This window comes from Moschus berezovskii, chromosome 14 (assembly GCF_049115385.1).
Source record: "Moschus berezovskii isolate FMDL1 chromosome 14, NW_MosBer_1.0, whole genome shotgun sequence".
NCBI classification, from domain to species: domain Eukaryota; kingdom Metazoa; phylum Chordata; class Mammalia; order Artiodactyla; family Moschidae; genus Moschus; species Moschus berezovskii.
Window position 1 is genome coordinate 21,508,462 of NC_142473.1, and position 20,224 is coordinate 21,528,685.

A 20,224-nucleotide genomic window follows, 5' to 3' on the forward strand; every position below is an offset into this window, starting at 1 on the left:
GCCGTATGACCCAGCAATCCCACTGCTGGGCATACACACCAAGGAAACCAGAATTGAGAGAGACACGTGTACCCCAGTGTTCAGTGCAGCACTGTTTTTAATAGCCAGGACATGGAAACAACCTAGATGTCCATCTGCAGACAATGGATAAGAAAGCTGTGGTACATATACACAATGGAGTATTACTCAGCAATTAAAAAGAATACATTTGAATCAGTTCTAATGAGGTGGATGAAACTGGAGCCAATTATACAGAGTGAAGTAAGCCAGAAAGAAAAACACCAATACAGTATACTAACGCATATATATGGAATTTAGAAAGATGGTAATGATAACCCTGTATATGAGACAGCAAAAGAGACACAGATGTATAGAACAGTCTTTTGGACTCTGTGGGGAGGGCGAGGTTGGGATGATCTGACGGAATAGCAATGAAACATGTATATTATCATATGTGAAACGAATCTCCAGTCCAGGTTCAGTGCATGATACAGGATGCTTGGGGCTGGTGCGCTGGGATGACCCAGAGGGATGGAAGGGGGGTTCAGGATGGGGAACACATATATACTCGTGGCAGATCCATGTCAACGTATAGCAAAACCAATACAATATTGTAAAGTAAAATAAAAAAAGATAAAACTAAAAAAAAAAAAACAAAAACGGAATACCCTGGTGGTTCAGTGGTTAGGAATTGCCTCTTTCACTGTCTGGGCCCAGGTTCAATCTCTGGTCAGGGAACTAAGACCCACCAAGCTGCACAGCACAGCCAAAAAGTGGGGTGGAGTGGTGGTTAGAGTCAGAATAAAATGAAGAAGAAATATAGAAGAAAAAAATATAGGGGGGAACCACTGATTTTCATATAAAGTTTTGTCACATTTTATATAAAATCTCAAAAAGTCATGTTTCTAGGAACTAAAAGGTTATTCGGTTGTAGTCTCAAGTTTGCTAACTTCTTAAGTATTAGTCTATCAGGACTAGTTGTTTTTCAGAGATGGGCAATTTAGTAGGCCTCTATCTGTATATGCTTATATAAATTTCTGAATTTTGACAACAGGGCATATAGAAAGGTCCAAGTGAGAGAAGAATGGCTAAGAGTGTATGTAAATTGAAAATAACTTTGTTTTTCTGTACAGCTCTTGGTACTTAAATACGTACAAAACAAAGATGTTTTTATGAGATATCACAAAGCTCATTTGACACGACGTCTTATATTGGACATCTCTGCTGATAGTGAAATTGAAGAGAATATGGTAGAATGGCTAAGAGTAAGTAAAATTTTTAAAACTATTTGATTTTCTTAAGATAGCATATGGTTCATATGTATTTGTTAATAATGAATTTTGGTGATATTTTAATACTGCAGAAATAGGGAACATTTTATAAGAATATAGCATCAATTATATAAAATAAAATATATTTTGTTAATAAAGAGCAAAGTGCCTTTGCTCTTCCTTTGCTTCTGTTGTTTCACTCTTTTGTATCTCTACCCTCATTGAACTATTAAATAAGCTAAAGGACAAATCATTTCAATTTTAAGATGTGTTTAGTACTACATATTTAGCCATTGAGGTGTTTGTAAATAAATACACCTATAAAGGACAAAGAACCACTACATAAAATGTGATGGCTTATTTATGTTAATCAGTACTAATTATGGTAAAATTCCCATATTAAAATGCTTTAAATCTGTTCCTTTCAGTTCATTTTAGTGGAATTTGAGTTATATTAGCATACTATAAGTGAATGTCTTTCATTTATACACATGATGTTATATAATATTATATTAATATATGATAATAAAATGTGTATAATTCTATGTATGTATGTATTATATATATATGCTGCTGCTACTGCTGCTAAGTCACTTCAGTCGTGTCCGACTCTGCGTGACCCCATAGACGGAAGCCCACCAGGCTCCCCCGTCCCTGGGATTCTCCAGGCAAGAACACTGGAGTGGGTTGCCATTTCCTTCTCCATTATATATATATACTTTCCATTTAAGTGTATTTCACATTGAAGATTTGCAGATAGTCCTGCTTTGCATGGTAGTGTGGCATAGTGAAAATTACTGTGCAGGTTATCTTAATACTAACAATCACTGGGGAATTATTGTGCCCAGTGTTTTATGACTTAGAAATTTTTGTCAAAATATTAGAAATTCTTACTGTTATAAATCATAGAAAAAAGAAAAATTAGTAAAATTAACATGTATTTAGTATACCATGTAAATATTTAAAACAAACTTTCAAATTTAAAGTATTTTTTTCTTTGTAAAAGTCTTAAAGAGTAGTTAGGAAAGTATCTGAAATTCACATGTCTGATATTGTATCTAAAACATATAAAGAACTCTTACAACCGAACAGTGAAGACAAATCAGTTAAAAATGGAAAAAGTATTAGAATAGACATTTTCTCACAAAGATATGCAAATGTCTAATAAGTGCATGCAAAGATGTTCAGCATCATTAATCAGTAGAGAAATGCAAATCAAAGCCACAATAAAATGCCACATTACTTCCACTGGGATAGCTGAAAATTCAGACCATAACAAATATTGGCGAGGAGGAGAAGAAATTGGAACCCTCATGCATTGCTGATAGGAGTGTAAAATGGTGCAGCCACTTTGGAAAACTGACAGTTTCTCAGAAAGCCAAACATAGTGTTGACGTGGCAATTCTACTCCTAGATAATTCCACCTATGAGAAATAAAAACATATGAACACATAAAAACTCGTACATGAATGTTCATAGCATCATTATTCATAATAGCTAAAAAGTGAAAATAACCCAAAGGTCAGTCAGCTGATAAATAGATAAAATATGGTTTGCTGCTAAGTTGCGTCAGTCGTGTCCGACTCTGTGCAACCCCACAGACGGCAGCCCAGCAGGCTCTGCCATCCCTGGGATTCTCCAGGCAAGAATACTGGAGCGGGTTGCCATTTCCTTCTCCAAAATATGGTTTAGTCTACTGTGGCTCGGATCATGAACTCCTTATTGCCAAATTCAGACTGAAACCATATTTCACTAATATGGTTTCACTGAGTTCACTAAACCATATTTTAGTCTAATATAATGGAATGGTCTAGTGGTTTTCTCCACTTTCTTCAATTTCAGTCTGAATTTGGCAATAAGGAGTTCATGAACCGAGCCACAGTCAGCTCCCGGTCTTGTTTTTGCTGACTGTATAGAGCTTCCCCATCTTTGGAATCAAAGAATGTAATCAATCTGATTTCGGTGTCGACCATCTGGTGATGTCCATATGTAGTCTTCTCGTGTTGTTGAAAGAGGTTGTTTGTTATGACCAGTGCGCTTTCTTGGTAGAACTCTATTAGCCTTTGCCCTGTTTCATTCTGTACTCCAAAGACAAATTTGCCTGTTACTCCAGGTGTTTCTTGACTTTGCATTCCAGTCCCTTATAATGAAAAGGACATCTTTTTTGGGTGTTAGTTCTAGAAGGTCTCGTAGGTCTTCATAGAACTGTTCAGCTTCTTCAGCGTTACTGGTCAGGGCATAGACTTGGATTACTGTGATATTGAATGGTTTGCCTTGGAAATGAACAGAGATCATTCCGTCGTTTTTGAGATTGCATCCAAGTACTGCATTTTGGACTCTTTTGTTGGCTATGATGGCTACTCCATTTCTTCCAAGGGATTCCTGCCCACAGTAATAGATATAATGGTTGTCTGAGTTAAATTCACCCATTCCAGTCCATCTGAGTTCACTGATTCCTAGAATGTCTATGTTCACTCTTGCCATCTCCTGTTTGACCACTTCCAATTTGCCTTGATTCATGGACCTAACATTCCAGCAATATTGTTCTTTATAGCATCAAACCTTGCTTCTATCACCAGTCCCATTCACAACTGGGTGTTATTTTTGCTTTGGCCCCATCCCTTCATTCTTTCTGGAGTTATTTCTCAACTGATCTCCAGTAGCATATTGGGCACCTATCGACCTGGGGAGTTCATCTTTCAGTGCCCTATCTTTTTGCCTTTAAATACTGTTCATGGGGTTCTCAAGGCAAGAATAATGAAGTGGTTTGCCATTCCCTTCTCCAGTGGACCATGTTCTGTCAGGCCTCTCCACCATGACCCGTTGGTCTTGGGTGGCCCCATACGGCATGGCTTAGTTTCATTGAGTTAGACAAGGCTGTGGTCCATGTGATCAGATTGGCTAATTGTCTGTGATGCTGAAAATCCTTCAAGCCAGGCTTCAGCAATATGTGAACCGTGAACTTCCAGATATTCAAGCTGGTTTTAGAAAAGGCAGAGGAACCAGAGATCAAATTACCAACATCCACTGGATCATGGAAAAAGCAAGAGAGTTCCAGAAAAACATCTATTTCTGCTTTATTGACTATGCCAAGCCTTTGACTGTGTGGATCACAATAAACAGAATCCTGAAAGAGATGGGAATACCAGGCCACCTGACCTCCATTTTGAGAAACCTGTATGCAGGTCAGGAAGCAACAGTTAGAACTGGACATGGAACAACAGACTGGTTCCAAAGAGGATAAGGAGTATATCAAGGCTGTATATTTTCACCCTGCTTATTTAACTTATATGCAGAGTACATCATGAGAAATGCTGGGCTGGAGGAAGCAGAAGCTGGAATCAAGATTGCTGGGAGAAATATCAATAACCTCACATATGCAGATGACACCACCCTTATGGCAGAAAGTGAAGAAGAACTAAAAAGCCTCTTGATGAAAGTGAAAGAGGAGAGTGAAAAGGTTGGCTTGAAGCTCAACATTCAGAAAACTAAGATCATGGCATCTGGTCCCATCACTTCATGGCAAATAGATGGGGAAACAGTGGCTGACTTTATTTTTCTGGGCTCCAAAATCACTGCAGATGCTGACTCCTGCCATGAAATTAAAGGACACTTACTCCTTGGAAGGAAAGTTATGACCAACCTAGACAGTATATTAAAAAGCAGAGACATTACTTTGCCAACAAAGATCCTTCCAGTCAGTTCGGTTCAGTTCAGTTCAGTCGCTCAGTCGTGTCCGACTCTCCGCGACCCCATGAATCACAGCACGCCAGGCCTCCCTGTCCATCACCAACTCCCAGAGTTCACTCAAACTCATGTCTACAGGGTCGGTGATGCCATCCAGCCATCTCATTCTCGGTCGTCCCCTTCTCCTCCCGCCCCCAACCTTCCCAGCATCAGAGTCTTTTCCAGTGAGTCAACTCGTCGCATGAGGTGGCCAAAGTATTGGAGCTTCAGCTTTAGCATCAGTCCCTCCAATGAACATACAGGATTGATCTCCTCTAGAATGGACTGGTTGGATCTCCTTGCAGTATAAGGGACTCTCAAGAGTCTTCTCCAACACCACAGTTCAAAAGCATCGATTCTTCGGCGGTCAGCCTTCTTCACAGTCCAACTCTCACATCCATACATGACCACGGGAAAAACCATTGCCTTGACTAGACGGACCTTGGTTGGCAAAGTAATGTCTCTGCTTTTTAATATACTATCAAGGTTAGTCATAACTTTCCTTCCAAGGAGCAAGCGTCTTTTAATTTCATGGCTGCAGTCAGCATCTGCAGTGATTTTGGAGCCCAAAAAAACAAAGTCTGACACTGTTTCCACTGTTTTTCCATCTATTTCCCATGAAGTGATGGGACCAGATGCCATGATCTTTGTTTTCTGAATGTTGAGCTTCAAGCCAACCTTTTCAGTCTCCTCTTTCACTTTCATCAAGAGGCTTTTGAGTTCCTCTTCACTTTCTGCCATAAGGGTAGTGTCATCTGCATATCTGAGGTTATTGATATTTCTCCCAGCAATCTTGATTCCAGCTTGTGCTTCTTCCAGCCCAGAGTTCCTCATGATGTACTCTGCATATAAGTTAAATAAGCAAGGTGACAATATACAACCTTGACGTACACTTTTTCCTATTTGGAACCAGTCTGTTGTTCCATGTCCAGTTCTAACTGTTGCTTCCTGACCTGCATACAGGTTTCTCAAGAGGCAGGTCAGGTGGTCTGGGATTCCCATCTCTTTCAGAATGTTCCACAGTTTATTGTGATCCACACAGTCAAAGGCTTTGGCATAGTCAATGAAGCAGAAATAGATGTTTTCCTGGAACTCTCTTGCTTTCTCCATGATCCAGCGGATGTTGGCAATTTGATCTCTGGTTCCTCTGCCTTTTCTAAAACCTGCTTGAACATCTGGGAGTTCACAGTTTACATACTGCTGAAGCCTGGCTTGGAGAATTTTGAGCATGACTTTACTAGCGTGTGAGATAAGTGCAATTGTGCGGTAGTTTGAGCATTCTTTGGTATTGCCTTTCTTTGGGATTGGAATGAAGACTGACCTCTTCCAGTCCTGTGGCCACTGCTGAGTTTTCCAAATCTGCTGGCATATTGAGTGCAGCACTTTCACAGCATCATCTTTCAAAACTTGAAATAGCTCAACTGGAATTCCATCACCACCACTAGCTTTGTTAGTAGTGATGCTTTCTAAGGCCCACTTGACTTCACATTCCAAGATGTCTGGCTCTAGGTCAGTGATCACGTTATCGTGACTATCTTGGTCGTGAAGATCTTTTTTGTACAGTTCTTCTGTGTATTCCTGCCACCTCTTCTTAATATCTTCTGCTTCTGTTAGGTCCATACCATTTCTGTCCTTTATCGAGCCCATCTTTGCATGAAATGTTCCCTTGGAATCTCTAATTTTCTTGAAGAGGTCTCTTGTTTTTCCTGTTCTGTTGTTTTCCTCTATTTCTTTGCATTGATCACTGAGGAAGCCTTTCTTATCTCTCCTTGCTATTCTTTGGAACTCTGCATTCAGATGCTTATATCTTTCCTTTTCTCCTTTGCTTTTCGCCTCTCTTCTTTTCACAGCTATTTGTAAGGCCTCCTCAGACAGCCATTTCGCTCTTTTGCATTTCTTTTCCATGGGGATGGTCTTGGTCCCTGTCTCCTGTACAATGTCACGAACCTCCGTCCAGAGTTCATCAGGCACTCTATCAATCAGATCTAGTCCCTTAAATCTATTTCTCACTTCCACTGTATAATCAGAAGGGATTTGATTGAGGTCATATCTGAATGGTCTAGTGGTTTTCCCTACTTTCTTCAATTTAAGTCTGAATTTGGCAATAAGGAGTTCATGATCTGAGCCATAGTCAGCTCCTGGTCTTGTTTTCGCTAACTGTATACAGCTTCTCCATCTTTGGTTGCAAAGAATATAATCAATCTGATTTCGGTGTTGACCATCTGGTGATGTCCATGTGTAGAGTCTTCTCTTGTGTTGTTGGAAGAGGGTGTTTGCTATGACCAGTGCATTCTCTTGACAAAACTCTATTAGCCTTTGCCCTGCTTCATTCCATGCTCCAAGGCCAAATTTGCCAGTTACTCCAGGTGTTTCTTGACTTCCTACTTTTGCATTCCAGTCCCCTATAATGAAAAGGACATCTTTTTTGGGTGTTAGTTCTAAAAGGTCTTGTAGGTCTTCATAGAACCGATTAACTTCGGCTTCTTCAGCATTATAGTCAAGGCCATGGTTTTTCCAGTGGTCATGTTTGGATGTGAGAGTTGGACTGTGAAGAAAGCTGAGCACCAAAGAATTGATGCTTTTGAACTGTGTTGTTGGAGAAGACTCCTGAGAGTCCCTTGGACTTCAAGGAGATCCAACCAGTCCATTCTAAAGGAGATCAGTCCTGGGTGCTCATTGGAAGGACTGATGTTGAAACTGAAACTCCAGTACTTTAGCCACCTGATGCGAAGAGCTGACTCATTTGAAAAGACCCTGATGCTGGGAAAGATTGAGGGCAGGAGGAGATGGGAACGACAGAGGATGAGATGGTTGGATGGCATCACTGACTCGCTGGACATGGGTTTGGGTTGCCTCCGGGAGTTGGTGATGGACAGGGAGGCCTGGCGTGCTGCGGTTCATGGGGTTGCAAGGAGTCGGACATTACTGAACAACTGAACTCAACGAGTGGAATATCTTTGGCAGTAAAATGAAATTGATTAGTGATATGTGCAACGTGGATGAACTTTGAAAATACTATGCTAAGCAAAAGAATCTATTCACAAAACACCACATACAGTTGTTCTGTCACCCAGTCATGTCTGACTGTTTGCAACACTATGGACTTCTGCATCTCAGGCTTCCATGTACCTCACTATCTCCCAGAGTTTGCCCAAGTTCGTGTCCACTGCGTCTGTGATTCCATCCAGAGATCTCATCCTCTGTCACCCTCTTCCCCTTCTGCCTTTCCCAACATTAGAGTGTTTTCCAGTGAGTCCGCTGTTCACATGAGGTGGCCAAAGTGTTGGAACTTCAGCCTCATTATCGTCATTCCAATGAGTATTCAGGGTTGATTTCACATACAGTGTGATTCCCCTAATACAAAGTAGCCAAGTCTGTTGAGACAAAAAATAAACAAACAGTTTCCAGAAATGGAAGAGTGGAGGAATATGGTAGTGATTGCTAGTAAGTACGGAGTTTCTTTTGGCGATGATGAAAATGTTCTAAAGTTAGATACTGATGATAGTTGCATAACTCTGTCAGTATACTAAAACCTGATTAATTGTATACTTTAAAAGGGCAAATTTTGAGATAGATGATTTATTTCTCAATAACACTGTTACTAAAATGAAGAGTAGTTTGACTGGTACTTACTTTCTTGTCATGTGAGTGACAAGTTACTTAGTGAGCACCTTTTGTTTATTTTGAAGAGTTGTCATACTCTTTGTAAGTTTGAGTCATCTTCCAAACTTTTGGTTTTACAAAGTTTTTGCTGGCTTCACTTCCTCATCTATTTTTTTTTTTTTAGTCAATACCACTTTTGTCATTTATGTTGATTATTTGCCTTCATTAAGTTTCTATACCTTCATGCTGCTGCTAAGTCACTTCAGTCGTGTCCGACTCTGTGTGACCCCATAGACGGCAGCCCACCAGGCTGCCCCGTCCCTGGGATTCTCCAGGCAAGAACACTGGAGTGGGTTGCCATTTCCTTCTCCAATGTGTGAAAGTGAAAAGTGAAAGTGACGTCGCTCAGTCATGTCTGACTCGTAGCGACCCCATGGACTGCAGCCTACCAGACTTCTCCGTCCATCGGATTCTCTAGGCACGAGTACTGGAGTGGCTTGCCATTGCCTTCTCTGATACCTGCATAGAGTCTTTCGCATTGGCATTATCAACAGACATTACAGTCACTGTCAGCTCTTCTGAAGCTCCATTTATGTTCTGCTTTATTTTCATTCCAACGTTATTTTCTCTCTTTTTTGTCTGTATTTTCATCGTCTTTCTTGACTTCTCTCAGTTACCCATTTTTGTAAAATATCACGTGCTTTATCAGTTGAGGACATGGATGCAACAAAGCTGCATGGTTTGCTGTCTGTGGGTGAACTGAATAAACAGATGACTAACAGATTTTGAAAGAAATGCTGTGATTGGTCATGATGGATGTGCTCTGTTATTTGTTAGTGGTTTGTATGATGAAGAGCTAGAAGTAAAGTTTGAGCTTTATGCATTCAGTTCAGTTCAGTTCAGTCACTCAGTCGTGTCCAACTCTCCGCGACCCCTTACATTTAATGTATAATGGTAACTGAAAGTTGAACAGTGTTGTTGAGGTACTGGTATTATTTCGCTATACTGTGGTACCTGAAATTCATGCATTTTAGAATGGTGCACAAAAAGCTAGAATTGCTTATATATTCTGTGTAGTCTCAAAGAATCAAATTTAATAGGTATTAGATTATAAACACTCTATAAATATAAGAGGAGAAGAATTTTGTATTAAAGAATATAAAATTTAGTTTTCCAAATAGTGTATCATTTATTACTTCTTCTGTCTTTGGTTTTCATAGGAAGTTGGTATGCCGGCAGATTATGTAAACAAGCTTGCTAGAATGTTTCAGGACATAAAAGTATCTGAAGATTTGAACCAAGCTTTTAAGGAAATGCACAAAAACAATAAATTGGCGTTACCAGGTATTATTTTATGATTACATACATTTTAAAAACTTAAAAAAAAATCTTTATTTTCTAGTAAATTAAAAATAAACTTAAGCAGTAATTGGTACAGATATGTTTCAGAGTCCACATTCCTTGATGATATCCTGAAAAGCAGAATTTAGATTTACTAACTCTTACTTTGAAACAAAAAGATACTGTTAACAAAATCTTTAGAGTATTGTTTATTTTTCACCAAAGTTTACCCACTGTCTGTGTATTTTGAATTTTATCCATTGTTAAGATTATTTGCTTTATATTTTCTGACATACATTCCTATAGCTGATTCAGTTAATATAAAAATTCTGAATGCTGGTGCCTGGTCAAGAAGCTCTGAGAAAGTCTTCGTCTCACTTCCTACTGAACTGGAGGATCTGATACCTGAAGTAGAAGAATTCTACAAAAAGAACCATAGTGGAAGAAAATTACATTGGCATCATCTCATGTCAAATGGAATTGTAAGTAGATGGTGTTTTAGTTCAGATATTGGTTTGGTTGTAGCAAGATTCCAAATAAGATTTGTTTAAACAAGGTAGATCTTTCCTTTTCTTGCAAGTGAAAGTTTGATCAGGTATAGTGGATCTGTTCCATGAATTTGTTAGGGACATAAACTGTTGGTTATAGCACCCTCCTTAGGTATTCCCTTGCCTGCAGAATCCAGTATTATCCTCTCACTATGTCTGTGTTCCAGCCCAACAGGAGAGGAAAGATGTAATGGTATAATTTCCTTTAATAGCAACTTCTGGAAGATTCTCCTATTATTTCTACTCAAATCTCATTGGCCAGAACTTAGTCACATTGCCACATTTTGCTCAGGAAAGCTGAGAGATGAGCCTTTATTTTGGATAGTCATTAAGGTCTGCTGAAATTTTTATTACCATGTAAGAAAGGAAGAACAGATATTGGAAGATAACTACCAGTCTTTTATATATAATCTCATATAAGAGATATTATAGTAGATAAATGGTAATCCTCATAAAAAGATTCTTATTTTTAAAATTGTTTTATCTATTATAGATAACATTTAAGAATGAAGTAGGCCAATATGATTTGGAGGTAACAACGTTTCAGCTGGCTGTATTGTTTGCATGGAACCAAAGACCCAGAGAGAAAATCAGCTTTGAAAATCTAAAACTTGCAACTGAACTCCCTGATGCTGAGCTTAGGAGGACTTTATGGGTTCGTTTGTCTTTATGTTTTTGTTTTTTTTTTTAATTGTGTCCTCTCATATAGCAGGAAATATGTGTTGACTTGTGTTATAATAAATTCATGAATTCATAACACTCAGATGACTTTTAAGCAAGAAAAGCACACTAGTGAGTTACTTACGGAACAATAAGAAATTGAAAACATGAAAGTTACTGCGACAGAATGGCAAAAAAGAGTGAGAACAATTCAGTTGTTATTTAAATGTTACCTGTGAAGAGCATGACCAAAGATTTTGTATTGAGAATGTTGTTCAGTGATTTTTATGATAACCAAAACTCTTTAAGAATTAGAAAACTTGGGTTCTTTTGAGGCCCCATAAAATGTACTTATTAGCCCTCCTGTTCAAAACTAAATTTTACCCCTACTCCATATGCCTCTTAATAGTTGCAAAATAAATTACTACCTAGAGAGAAACAGCTGGTTTATAACTGACAGTGGTGTTTGCTGTGGTCACATATGATCAATCCCTTTAGTTTTGTTTTGTTTTTGTTTGTCTAATTGTAAAGAGAGCATTTATTGTTTCCTCATAACCAACTCTTTTTCTCCTCATTCTCTTTCCTTATTATGCATGTACATTGTTATGTTTATGAAGTAGCAAATAAAAGTTTGAATTCTGAATTTGTGCTTATAATTTTTCTCATTTATATTGGTCATGTTGGAGAATTGATCTTGGTATTCTATAGTGTTTATAGAAGCTAATTTTTTTTCTTTATTCTTTACAGTCTCTAGTAGCTTTCCCAAAGCTCAAACGGCAAGTTTTATTGTATGAACCTCAAGTCAACTCACCCAAAGACTTTACAGAAGGTACCCTCTTCTCAGTGAACCAGGAGTTCAGTTTAATGTAAGGTTTATGTTGGTTGATCTAAAATAAAAATACCATGTTTGAATTTTGATATTTTATTGTTAGGAGAATAATTACTTTCTTCACATGATATTTAAAGCATATCTGTGTGCTGCCATCACTTTAGATTTATGCCATTTAGTTGAATGAACTGGATACTTTTGGTGTCTGACTTTATACCATATTGCTTTTCATCTTTAAAATAAATATCCTTTTGTACTCTAAAGCAACTTTATCTACACAGAGAACTGTTTCCTTGCGATACCAATTAGAAGATAATGCTGAATTACAACCGACATATCTTCAGTTATCTAATGACTTTCATGACAATATAAATTATTATTTACTTTGTTATTATAGGGAGTATAGTCATACTTATGTATTAACAGAGCTTTTATCATGTTTGAGGGAAAACATAGGGTTCATTTTAATAAAGCTATATATTAGTTGTTATTTTTCCCTTAAGCAGTGCTGAATATTAATTTTTAGAATATTTCTAAATATTTTCTCTTAGACGTTGTTATAAAATGATGTTTAAAAGACCTTTCACCGTAAAATATTTGATTTAATTTTTTAATAGAAAAAACGCAAAAGTTCAGAAAAGGGGTAAAATCAACTTGATTGGACGCTTGCAGCTCACTACAGAAAGAATGAGAGAGGAAGAGAATGAAGGAATAGTTCAACTAAGAATACTGAGAACCCAGGTTTGTAATGTTAAGACAGAATGTCTAAATTTTGAAAAAGTTGGTTGTTTTTTTTTTAATCATCAAATCTTTTTTTTTTTTGTAATTAAAGAAATGTAGGTACTCAAACCTTTTGTAACAGAAAAGCTACTTCATTTTGGGAAATTTAAAAATTATATTAATAGAATTCTGTTAGTTGCTAGTAGAGGTGTTTATATGACTTGATGGTCTATGGTAGATTCTGTTGGTTGGGCAACACCTTGGTTTTAGGTTATGCTTCTCTGACTGTATGTCAAAGAGAATATATATATATTATCAGCGACAGGTTACAATTCTAGGATTGAGTATTTTCATTTTTATTTAATCTTAAGATTTCTGATTCCATTGTAATGGGAAATGAGGGATTATTTTAAACAAATTTTAAAACTAGGATTATGATAACCTTCTGAACATGATAAGAATACCTATTGCAAACTAATGAATGACTGTTTTAACTTTAGAACTAATTAAAACCAAGTTGTCCCACTTTTACTATTTTCATTTAATATTGTTTGAAACTATTAGCCAATGTAATCAAGCATGAAACAAAAAAGAAAAGATTAAAATTTTTCAGTACTTGTAGATTATATGATATAATAAAGGAGCAAAGATAAGTAAAAATTAAACACTTTTCTATTTAGTGATAAATGATTTTTAAGAAAATAAAAGAAGAAACATAGAATTCACAGACATTTCTTTAAAAAGTAGTTAGTCCTATATGATGGAAAAGGCAATGGCAACCCACTCCAGTGTTCTTGCCTGGGGAATCCCAGGGACGGAAGAGCCTGGTGGGCTGCCGTCTATGGGGCTGCACAGAGTCGGACATGACGGAAGTGACTTAGCAGCAGCAGCAGACCTATATGAAGAGAGGAGCCTTCACCTAAGAGATTCAAAAGGAGATTTGAATAAATAGATCATGTTCCTTTTTACTTACTGTATATTTTTTATTGAGGTATAATTTACATATAATAGAATACACATTTCATAGTTTTCAGTGTGTTTTGCTAAATGTGTGTAACTGTATGACCATCATCTCGATTAAAATACGGAATGTTTCTATCACTCCAGTAATTTCCTCATGTCGCTCATTCAGCCAGTCTCCCCCTTCAACCTAACCTGTTTCCTGTCACCATTGCTTAGTTTTGCTTGTTCTTGGTCTTCATAGATATGAAAGCAGACAGCATACTCTTTGTATCTGGCTTTTGTTTAACGTGAAATACCATATTTTTTAATGATAAGTCTGAATAACCCCATACTAGTAATGAGTCTGCTGAATATCATATAAAAATTCTACTGAGGTTTTCTTGGTGGCTCAATGGTAAAGAATACGCCTGCCAGTGCAGGAAAGACAGATTTGATCTCTGGTCCAGAAAGATCCCACATGCCATGGGACAGCTAAGACCGTGTACCACAACTATTGAGCCTGTGTCTAAAGCCTGAGAGCCACAACTACTGAGGTCATGTGCCACAACCACTGAGGCTCACATGCCTAGAGCCTGTGCTTGGCAACAGGAGAAGCCACTGCAGTGAGAAGTCTGCACGCTGCAACAGAGAGCAGCCCTAGCTCGCTGCAACTGGAGAAAACCCCCACAGTGATCCAGCAAAGCCAAAAATAAATTAATTAATTAAATTTAAAAATTTTTCAGTGACGAATATTTTTGTAATTTTAAAAATTGATTCACAATTTTACCAGAATAAATAGATGAGAGTGATTAAGAACCTTAAAATATAAAGTGTTGGTGGTGGAACTTGCCTTGCCAAATATTAAAATTTATTAAAGTATCTACGAATATGAAACAGTATAACAAACAGATTAACCGAAGAATCTAACTCAGAATTAAACCTCCTATATAAGTGTAGATAAACTTTGCAATAAAGGAGATGATTTCTATGTCCCATGAAAAGGGAATGTATTATTCAGTAAGAGATTTTGGAAAATTTTACTTCTGGGAGGAAAAAGCGTGACATAGTCCTAGTTTATGGCTACACCAAGATAAATTCAGATGGATTCTGTTGAGATATGAAATGGAATGGGCAAGTATAGTCATACTATTAATATAAGATGTGCAGAGAAAATGAAGTTTTTTTGTTTTGTCTAAAACTGATTCATAATTATGCTAAGTCTACTAATCCAACCTGTCCCTTTAAGTTATGGTTGGACTTTCTTATTTCTCCCTGATTCTGCTCCACCCATCTCCATTCAGAGGCATCTGGATGTACTGAAGTTGAGAAATTCACTTGACCTCATAGTGACAGTGAAGGGATTATCATATCTATATGGTTGTGACAGTGTTCTGTCAGCTATAGAGGGATTTATCTGTCACCTATGGAAATTTAACTTTTTGTGCTATATATTGCTGATATCTGTAGCAAATGAACTAGGGTTCATTATTTTTTCCAGCAGTAAGACCGCATGGCCTCTTTCCTGGCCTGGTTGCCTATTGTCTTCTGCTCTTACTGAGCTCCTGAGCCCTCTAAGGCTCTGTTACATATTCTTTGTGGCCTTTGGCCTACATGGCACACTGTTATTATCTGCTGCTGCTACAGGGTCATGTATTCCTGCCACTGAAGGCCCTGTGCCAGGTCCCTGAGCTCTGAACTCTATCTGCATCATATGGGAACTGAGAAATTCAGAATTGCAAATTATCCCCATCATATCATGCCACTTTTCGAGTGACCTCCAACATATTAAATGACCAGGGCCAGAACCCCTGTGATCTCTGTTTTTCTCTTAATATCTCATAACACACCCATCATTTTCACCTCTACCAAAGCTAGAATAAGAGAAATTAGAATATTTACAGTTGTTCTTTCCTCCTTACTGGTTTCTGTAATGTACAAGTGCCTGAAGGAAGACAGACTTCTTCCCTCTTCCTTCTTTCTCACTGGACCCTTGACATAAACTGTGATCCAGAGTGTGGATTTGGACATACTGTTAGGAGTAATTCTTCTGACCTGCTAGTGGCAGTGTAGGAATTCTCATGTCTGTACAGAGGAAGTTGACGGTATACTTTTCTCATACTGAATAGTGCCTGACTGCCAAGCCTATTGCCTTGTAGCAAATCTCCATTTTCAGTGTTTAAAAGCAAATATTAACACATTTCTGTTTTCAAACTTCCTTTATAATGAATTCTAATCTCTAGTAAACAGACGGATGCCTTTTGTTGACTACGAAGAGACCTTGTACTGGAAAAGACAAAAGAGAAAATATTTAGTAATTTTCTAATTATCTATATTATATAGATTCAGTTCAGTTCAGTCGCTCAGTCGTGTCCAACTCTCCGCGACCCCATGAATCACAGCACGCCAGGCCTCCCTGTCCACTGGGTATTGGTTTTGCTTTTGCTCCATCCCTTTATTCCTTCTAGAGTTATTTCTCCACTGATCTCCAGGAGCATACTGGGCACCTACCGACCTGGGGAATTCCTCATTCATCAAGGAAATTATTAATAGAATTGACTTAGATGAAAAGTGCTTACTCCTCCAGTAACTTGAACCACTTAGTTGAGTCATAAACTGAAGGTACTTGATAATAAGTACAGCTCATTAATCTGTTAAGTATATAAAGAGTAGTGATTATTAATTTTTAAACGGAGAGCAACTGAAGCAACTGACTGCTACTACTATACAAAGAAGTAACTGTAAATACAAGGGGAAAAGTATGTAAAAAGGGATGTGAGTAATTATGCTTTTCCTTATTTTTCAGAATATCCATAATATGCAGATTTTGTTTTCCAGAGTGAAAGAAGATACTTTTGTTTGTTACGGGTCTCAAGGTTAATCCATTGATTGCTAATCATTTGGATAGATGTTGGATAGAGGATAAAAAACATTAAGTTATTTTTTTGTTTTGTTTTACTTAAAATAATTTAATACTTTATTTTTGTTTTTTCTTTTAGGAAGCTATCATACAAATAATGAAGATGAGAAAGAAAATTAGTAATGCTCAGCTGCAGACTGAATTAGTAGAAATTTTGAAAAACATGTTCCTGCCACAAAAGAAAATGATAAAAGAGCAAATAGAATGGCTAATAGAGCACAAATACATCAGAAGAGATGAATCTGATATCAACACTTTCATATATATGGCATAATTTTGAATATCATGGACAATATTAAGAACCCAAATTTTGGAGTGCTTCGGCAGGAAGTTCTTACAGTTTGTGCTAGGGGAAGGTTTAGTTGGACTTTGATTACATAAATATTAAAATCTCTGCCTTACCTAACAAAACAACTATATTTTGCCCATCACATTAGTTAGCATGGTGGCATTCCTTTCATGTTGTACCACTCTGTTTTAACAGCATGCTGTTTTGTGGAGAAACTTGCATTCACAAAGAGCCCATTATGAGCTTTTAAAAACCTGATTTATACCCACCAGAAGAAATAACAGTTGGGAAGGTGAAAGTGGGGTTCTTGTTGCTTTTTAAAAATTTTTTCTCCTCTCTTAGAAAAATGTGTTTGCACAAGGAAGGATCTTCAGATGTTTGTGCACTGAAAAATGCTGTTATGTTTTGGTTTTTTTAAAAAATGCAATTAAAACTAGAAATAGCACTCTTGATTTCTTTTGATCAAAAGAGTGAGCTGGTCTACACAACATTGGGACAGGGCAGATATAGGTGAAAAGATAAGTATTTAGTATTATCATATGTTCAAACACTGCTTCAGTATAACAACTGGATTTTAATGGTGACTTCAAAGTGATAGTAAATTTTTCCAACTAAAAATTGTTGGCTTTCGTTAAGGAGGAGACTACTGTTTTTGTTGTTCATTGTTAAATGGATTTTTTTTTTTTAATCTTATATGGCCAGAGAGTTTGTTTTGAAAAAGTGAAGCTCATATTGTTATTTTAGTTGTTTAAAAAAATGTATGGAGATAGATCATTTCAACTTCAGAGTCAAAAATAGCAAAACTTGCATATTAAGTGTTTACTAAGACACTTAATATTATATACCTAATATTTATTATGCTACACTCAAATTCATTAAAAAACAAGGCAGAAATCTCCTGCTTTAATATAATACAATTATATAACTGACCTCTTAATCTGTAGCATAGAAATACTTTGAAGTTTTAAAGTCTCATTATTAGGGATTTGTAGCCTCAGGTTTCTGGAAAGGAAGACATTCTGTTTTAAAAAGTAATAATTATCAGTCACCTAGGAGGAAAAGAAAAACCACAACATAGACCTGAAAAGCATAAGCAGAATTGTTGCAATCTTAATATGAACAATAAACTTGCCAAATAATATGTATATATATATTTATATATTTTAAAAGTAAACATTTAAATAATGTTCAGAAGGCAACACTTAAACTTGTTTTTTTCAATCAATCCAAAGTAGCAACATATTAGTTGCTGGCAACTGAATACCCAGAGTAATGGAGATTTTAGGACTTGAGGATGTGAGCAACTTAAAAGAGGAAAACTTACTCCCCACTGGGAATGAATGGCTCAACATGGATTTTATCCATTGTGGTGCCCATGTCAAAACTTTTCTTGCAAACTATATTTTATTTGATATTAAGTAATATTTTAAATGATTTTGATGATAGTAGAAAATGGAGTGCCGGAGTGTTGAACAGCATACAGTATTATTGCAGTGTGCTTTTAACAGCATTTCATGGAATCTGTCCTCAGTCCCAGAGGCTTTGTGAGATGGACTGATGAAGGAAAGCAAATTTAAAACATTTAAGTTTTATAGTCAAAGACCTATTCTGAAATTCACAGGAAAATCTTACACTTGAGCTCTTAGGTAGCATATGGCAATGACTAAGAAAATTGTGAAGATTAGTCTAAATTAGTGCTTACTGTTTTTTTTTGACTAGATGACTGTTAACAATGGAATAAATTTGAAATTTTAAAAAACTGATAATTTGGTAATAATTGTGGCCCTATGTATAACAAGTAGTTTGGTATTGGCATATTTGCTTATCCAGTACAGGAACGCCAAAGGAGGAAGCAATGGAAAGAAAAACTATAGTCTGTTTCTTAAAGTTTAAAATTTGTTGATGTTTTAAACCAGAATTGTTCTCAAAACTTGTTTGGAATTTCTAATCTTTTTCACTCATTTAAGAAAGAGAGCCATGATGTTTTGATTTATAAAGGTAAATTTAATGCAAAAGTGGGTGATTCTAAATCCATAGCAAAGTTTTCTATAAAATTTTATAAATTTTTTAATAGCTTATTATGTCCTAGTTGTATATTGGGGAATAGAACAGCAGCAAATACTGTAGAATTACAGTTTTCATCATTTTTTCTTTATGTATACAAAAGTTTATCTAACTACAATTTGGTGTTCATGAAAATCATTTAGTTGACAAGGTGCCTATTCCATTGTTGAATTTTCTTTACATGTATTTTGACAATAAATTTGCTAATTAAAAATTTAAAAAAAAAAGGATCTGGAAACAAAAACCTACCAGCAATTTGCTAAAGGTACAGAATCACTGTTAGTATCCTTTATTAATAAGTCCCTTTTCTCTAATGTGAACTAAAAATTAGTGCTATCTGAGCAGGGATGAAATCTGACATAGTTAAGGGAAAATGTATACAAATGTATGTATGTATTTTTTTCATGAGCAGTATGGCAATAGGACACTTCAGAGGTTAATTTAAGATTTGAGCATTCATCTTCTAATATAAAGGTGAAGCCATCTTGAAAGTGCTAACCTTTATTACCATCTCATTGCCAGAGTAAGCAGATATGAAGCAAAACTTTCAAAGTAAAAATATAGAACAATTTTAATGCTTACAATGAGTTAAATATTTAGAATATTACTGTTCCAGTGATTTAATGAGGATCGTGAAGTAAATTCTGAAGTCTTCCAATTTTTACATTTATTGGAGGGATCCCTGCATTCTGGCAAACTTTAATTAAATCTCTTTACTCTTATTTTGTGCATAAATGTTAAAATTTCCAAAAAGGAAATGTTAGCTTTCTTAAATTACCTTTTATTAAATTTACTACAAAATATGACTGGAGTAGTTTAAAAGTATTTTGCATTATTTGCAGTAGGATGTCACTGGCCCTGCTCAAAGGGCAAATTTTAAAAATTCAATTTGTGTGAAAGATCTGCTAGTTTTCCAGAAAGATTTGCTATCTTAAACTCAAGCTTGTTTTTTCTATTTTCATGTAAATGACTGGGATGCTATCTTATAAACTCTTCCAATGTTATGTTGGTGAAATAAACATTACAATGAGAGCTTTCCTGTCATCTACACTATATATGTTGTCTGGAGTGTTGAACAAATTTGAGTTCCTAAGTTGTAATCTATCCTCGTATGGTATATACGATTTTGAATGTGTGCCACTACATACTGAGATGATAATGCTGTACAATTTTAAACGGTAGCAGTTTCTGTATGTAGTAGGCCGAAATATTTTGATGAACTGCTTAATTTTTGGATTTTATTTTTTAAGTTGTATAATTTATTTTCTTGCAAAATAAAAATGTAATATAAAAGCTTTCACCTATCAAGAAAAT

The 20,224-nt window shown here is 36.3% G+C and overlaps 1 protein-coding gene across 3 annotated transcripts in view; it reads left to right on the forward strand.

Annotated features, from left to right (window-relative positions):
• Positions 1 to 19,942, forward strand: part of CUL5 (cullin 5) — a 131,153-nt gene extending 111,211 nt beyond the window's left edge. For all 3 annotated transcript variants that reach the window (XM_055422959.2, XM_055422960.2, XM_055422961.2), the window contains 7 exons: positions 1,134 to 1,265; positions 9,821 to 9,944; positions 10,248 to 10,423; positions 10,983 to 11,144; positions 11,897 to 12,015; positions 12,596 to 12,719; positions 16,637 to 19,942. In XM_055422959.2, coding sequence (XP_055278934.1) covers positions 1,134 to 1,265; positions 9,821 to 9,944; positions 10,248 to 10,423; positions 10,983 to 11,144; positions 11,897 to 12,015; positions 12,596 to 12,719; positions 16,637 to 16,831 — 1,032 coding nt within the window. In that variant the 3' untranslated portion in view covers positions 16,832 to 19,942. The remainder of the gene's footprint in view (positions 1 to 1,133; positions 1,266 to 9,820; positions 9,945 to 10,247; positions 10,424 to 10,982; positions 11,145 to 11,896; positions 12,016 to 12,595; positions 12,720 to 16,636) is intronic.
• Positions 19,943 to 20,224: the final 282 nt, after the last annotated feature.